At 42.7% G+C, this 5411-nt stretch overlaps 1 protein-coding gene and 1 long non-coding RNA gene across 2 annotated transcripts in view; both read right to left on the bottom strand.

Annotated features, from left to right (window-relative positions):
* LOC139024499 (uncharacterized) overlaps nt 1-5411 on the bottom strand; it is a 240855-nt gene that overhangs the window by 103066 nt on the left and 132378 nt on the right. The gene's annotated exons all lie outside the window — the stretch shown is intronic.
* Nucleotides 1-5411, bottom strand: part of urb1 (URB1 ribosome biogenesis homolog) — a 103380-nt gene that overhangs the window by 26582 nt on the left and 71387 nt on the right. The window contains 2 exon segments of the mRNA XM_070436692.1: nt 2278-2505; nt 4390-4527. Coding sequence (XP_070292793.1) covers nt 2278-2505; nt 4390-4527 — 366 coding nt within the window.

The raw sequence follows: 5411 nt of genomic DNA on the forward strand, positions 1-5411 counted from the left end.
CGAGGCTAATCCATGATCCCACACACACAAACACCAGTCGTGATGAGGGCCACGACAACAGCCACGACAAGAAGAGGCAACGACAATCCAGCCCTCTTTTTTTTTTTTTATTTTTTTTTTTTCCTTCCACTTCCTTTTTTATTGTTCTTCCCTTTTCATTAATCCTATCCCGCTCCCATCCCTTTCAGGAGGCTCGAAATTCTGGTTAAATCATAACTTTGAAAATTCACTACTCGACTGAGGGACCTTACAGATATTGTATGTGTGGGTACAGAGATGAGAGGTAGATATTAAAAATCATGTTACCTAATATTACAAGCACATCACAGAGTGAGCCATGAAACTTATTGTGACTGTTTTCAGCAAATGTTTACTCCTGAACGTATTTAGCATGCCATAACAAAAGGGGTTAAATACTTATTGACTCAGACATTTCAGCTTTTCATTTTTAATTCATTAGTAAAAAAAAAAATGTTTTTAAACATAATTCCACTTTGACATTATGGGGTATGTGTGTGAGGCCAGTGACCAAAAGTCTAAATTTAATCAGTTTAAATTCAGGCTGTACACAATAAAAATGTGGTAAAAGTCAAGGGGTGTGAATCATTTCTGAAGGCAACAGGAAGGGCCGCGCAAACCCCCATTCACATCGACAGGACTGTATTGGAGCGGGTCAAGAGCTCGTCAGGGTCGACATCACTAAGGAGCTATCATGATTCACACACACCAACACAGTCGGGAAGAGGGCACGACAACAGGGCACGACAACGCCTCTTTCCCTTCAGGAGGATGAATCTTTTTGAATCCATACTTGAAATTCACTACTCGACTGAGGGACCTTACAGATAATTGTATGTGTGGGGTACAGAGATGAGGTAGATATTAAAAAATCATGTTAAACACTATTACTACACACAGAGTGAGACCATGAAACTTATTGTGACTTGTTTTCAGCAAATGTTTACTCCTGAACGTATTTAAGCATGCCATAACAAAAGGGGTTAAATACTTATTGACTCAAGACATTTCAGCTTTTCATTTTTAATTCATTAGTAAAAAAAAAAATGTTTTTAAACATAATTCCACTTTGACATTATGGGGTATTGTGTGTAGGCCAGTGACCAAAAGTCTAAATTTAATCAGTTTTAAATTCAGGCTGTAACACAATAAAATGTGGTAAAAGTCAAAGGGTGTGAATCATTTCTGAAGGCCACTGTATATCAAGTTATAACCAGAGTTTTTCTGGCCATGTGACTTGAGACCAGAATTCTTTTTGGACAGGTCAAGTGGTACMACTCCTGGACCTATTTATACCATCTATAGAGGTATTGACTTTGTTACCATTATCTCACAACCAGGGTGGGAAATTAACTTGTTCATCCACCAGCCACCGTGGCAAGTAAATATATATATATTTTTTTTTTTAATCTACCAGCCTCTCAGATGTTTTACCAGACAAAATATTTTTACGCCACTATTACAACAAAAATCACAAATAACAGATGAGCGAGGTTAGTAATGTTTCTAAAACAAGAAATGTATTACTATTAAGAAGTAAATGTGGTATATCGCTCAATTCATTTTCCATTTTTGTCACCCAAGTCCTTTAACCAATGTATGTAATAGTAAATAGTAAAACCGTAATTCAACCGAACATTCAGAATCAACAAAGAGCCTGCCCCCTGTCATACGACTTATTATTCATTATTATTATTATTCATTATTATTAATCATCATTATTAATCATCATTATTAATCATTATTATTATTCATCATCATTATTATTATTCATTATTATTAATCATCATTATTAATCATCATTCATCATTATTATTATTCATCATTAATCATCATTATTATTATTTATTATTATTATTAATTATTATTATTATTATTATTATTATTATTACTAGTTCAGGGCTCTGGCAGATAATTGTATTACAAGGAGTACATCCATTGATATAATGTAGGAGCACAATGGAATTATTTGAGTGTTTTAATTATAATAACTAAAAGTTGATGCTCAAACACAATTTACCCCCAAAAATAGTTGTCAATAGGTGAGACAAAAATGTTCTGCTGCCACAGCAGGGGGTGTTCCCTAATGCTGTGTGACCACCCGCCAACGTGGCTGGTGAAACTGACATCCTTACCAAAATCTACCCTCATTTGGCAGGTGGCGGGTGTTAAACTTTCCACCCGACTCACAACGGTGTCTTTTAACAACGTTTTGCTTTACTAAGCAGACCATCGTAATGTAGTTAAGAGGTCCTCTACCTCAGATGTCTGATGATGGTGATGGCCACACACAGGAACTGGTTGATGAAGGGTAGAGGGAGAACCTTTGGAGTGCTGTGTCCCTGCGGTTTGTCCTCCTTGGCCGTGGAGGATGAGGAAGAGGAAGAGGAGGCTCCCTCACCATGGCTCTCCTTCTGGCCCAGGTTGGTGAACCACAGAACATGGAGCAGCTCTACCACAGCACCCAGCAGACCCTGGTCGACATGTCTGGAGGAGAGGAGAGGGGTTTTATTCTACAGCAGACCCTGGTCTACATGTCTGGAGGAGAGGAGAGGGGTTTTATTGCTACGCAGCAGACCCTGGTCTACATGTCTGGAGGAGAAGAGGGGTTTTTATTCTACAGCGAACCCCGGTCTGAGGAGAGGAGAGGGTTTTATTCTACAGCAGACCCTGGTCTCATGTCTGGAGGACAGGGGTTTTATTCTACAGCAGACCTGGTCTACATGTTTGGAGGAGAGGAGAGGGGTTTTATTCTACAGCAGACCCTGGTCTGAGGAGAGGAAGGGGTTTTATTTTACAGCAGACCCTGGTCTACATGTCTGGAGGAGAGGAAGGGGTTTTATTCTACAGCAGACCTGGTCACATGTCTGGAGGAGAGGAGAGGGGTTTTATTCTCAGCAGACCCTGGTCTGAGGAGAGGAGAGGGGTTTTACTTCAGCAGACCCTGGTCTACATGTCTGGAGAGAAGGAGAGGGGTTTTATTCTACAGCAGACCCTGGTCGACATGTCTGGAGGAGAGGAGAGGGGTTTTATTCTACAGCAGACCCTGGTCTACATGTCTGGAGGAGAGGAGAGGGGTTTTATTCTACAGCAGACCCCTGGTCTGAGGAGAGGAGAGGGTTTTATTCTACAGCAGACCCTGGTCTACATGTCTGGAGGAGAGGGGTTTTATTCTACAGCAGACCCTGGTCTACATGTCTGGAGGAGAGGAGAGGGGTTTTACTCTACAGCAGACCCTGGTCTACATGTCTGGAGGAGAGGAGAGGGGTTTTATTCTACAGCAGACCCTGGTCTACATGTCTGAGGAGAGGAGAGGGTTTTATTCTACAGCAGACCCTGGTCTGAGGAGAGGAGAGGGGTTTACTCTACAGCAGACCTGGTCTACATGTCTGGAGGAGAGGAGAGGGGTTTTACTCTACAGCAGACCCTGGTCTGAGGAGAGGAGAGGGTTTTTACTCTACAGCAGACCCTGGTCTACATGTCTGGAGGAGAGAGAGGGGTTTACTCTACAGCAGACCCTGGTCTGAGGAGAGGAGAGGGGTTTACTCTACAGCAGACCCTGGTCTACATGTCTGGAGAGAGGAGAGGGGTTTATTCTACAGCAGACCCTGGTCTGAGGAGAGGAGAGGGGTTTACTCTACAGCAGACCCTGGTCTACATGTCTGGAGGAGAGGAGAGGGGTTTTACTCTACAGCAGACCCTGTCTGGAGGAGAGGAGAGGGGTTTTACTCTACAGCAGACCCTGGTCACATGTCTGGAGGAGAGGAGAGGGGTTTATTCTACAGCAGACCCTGGTCTACATGTCTGGAGGAGAGGAGAGGGTTTACTCTACAGCAGACCCTGGTCTACATGTCTGGAGGAGAGAGAGGGGTTTTACTCTACAGCAGACCCTGGTCTACATGTCTGGAGGAGAGGAGAGGGGTTTACTCTACAGCAGACCCTGGTCTACATGTCTGGAGGAGAGGAGAGGGTTTTACTCTACAGCAGACCCTGGTCTACATGTCTGGAGGAAGGAGAGGGTTTTACTCTACAGCAGACCCTGGTCTACATGTCTGGAGGAGAGGAGAGGGTTTTACTCTACAGCAGACCCTGTGTCTACATGTCTGGAGGAGAGGGAGGGTTTTACTCTACAGCAGACCCTGGCTACATGTCTGGAGGAGAGGGGTTTAACTCTACAGCAGACCCTGGTCTACATGTCTGGAGGAGAGCACACTGGCCCCTCCTCCACCTATGGTCACTGGTCATCAGTGCTTCCTGGTGAAGGCAACTTTTTGTTATTGTTGTTTAAAATAAATAATTCACATCAGAACCAGAATGTCTGTCTAGATGATTTTAAAATAGTAAAGATGAAATCCAGAGAGTATATGTCACCTCCTCTCCAGCAGCTGTAGAACCCAGGTGAGGAGCCCGTGGTCCTTGGTCAGGTTGTAGGCTGCTTTGGTCACACGGCCAGCCTGGTGCAGGACTCTCACTATCAGAGTCTGGTGGAGAACATCAAACACAGGAGGAAAGACAACCGTCATAAACATTAACATATTATAACATTATACTTTATTGAAATACTGTGCATTTAAAAAAATATATATAAAAATATAACGTAAATGAAAAACGTACCCATGGATTCAGAAGACGCTAACTTTTAAATGCCTCATGAGTTTAGTTCAACCGTCCTACCAATCAGAACCCAGAATATCAGCTTGTTTTACTCCGATGTTTGTAAACAAAGTCAATGTAAACACAGCCTCATAACATGGGTTAAAACGATATTTTTTATATCATGAATGGTCAGTCCTTGCTCTGTATTTGAATTTGAGAGTGGGTACATTTCTCCAGCCCTATCCCTCTCAGCTTTTAACCAAAACGGGCAGGTGTGTGTGTCTGTGTCTGTGTGTGTGTGTGTCTGTGTGTGTGTGTGTGTCTGTGTGTGTGTGTGTGTGTCAGTGTGTGTGTCAGTGTGTGTTTGCCCCAAACATAACATTTGTATTCAGGACCGAAATCTAATTGCTTTGCGACATTTTTTGCAGTATTACTTTAGTGCCTCTGTACAAGCTTCCTTCTTTTCACTGTGTTAATTACGTTAGTATTGTGGAGTAACTACAATGTTGTTGATCCATCCTCAGTTTTCTCCTATCACAGTCATTAAACTCTGTAACTGTTTTAAAGTCACCATTGGCCTTATGTTGAAATCCCTGAGCGGTTTCCTTCCTCTCCGGCAACTGAGTTGGGAAGGACGTCTGTATCTGTGTAGTCACTGGGTGTATTGATACACCATCCAGAGTGTAATAAATAACTTCATTGTGCTCAAAAGGAAATTCAATGTCTGCTTTTTATTTTTACCCATCTACCAATAGGTGTCCTTCTTTACGAGGCGTTGGAAACCCTCCCTGGTCTTT

The sequence above is a fragment of the Salvelinus sp. IW2-2015 genome, linkage group LG4p, assembly GCF_002910315.2.
Source record: "Salvelinus sp. IW2-2015 linkage group LG4p, ASM291031v2, whole genome shotgun sequence".
Taxonomy (NCBI): domain Eukaryota; kingdom Metazoa; phylum Chordata; class Actinopteri; order Salmoniformes; family Salmonidae; genus Salvelinus; species Salvelinus sp. IW2-2015.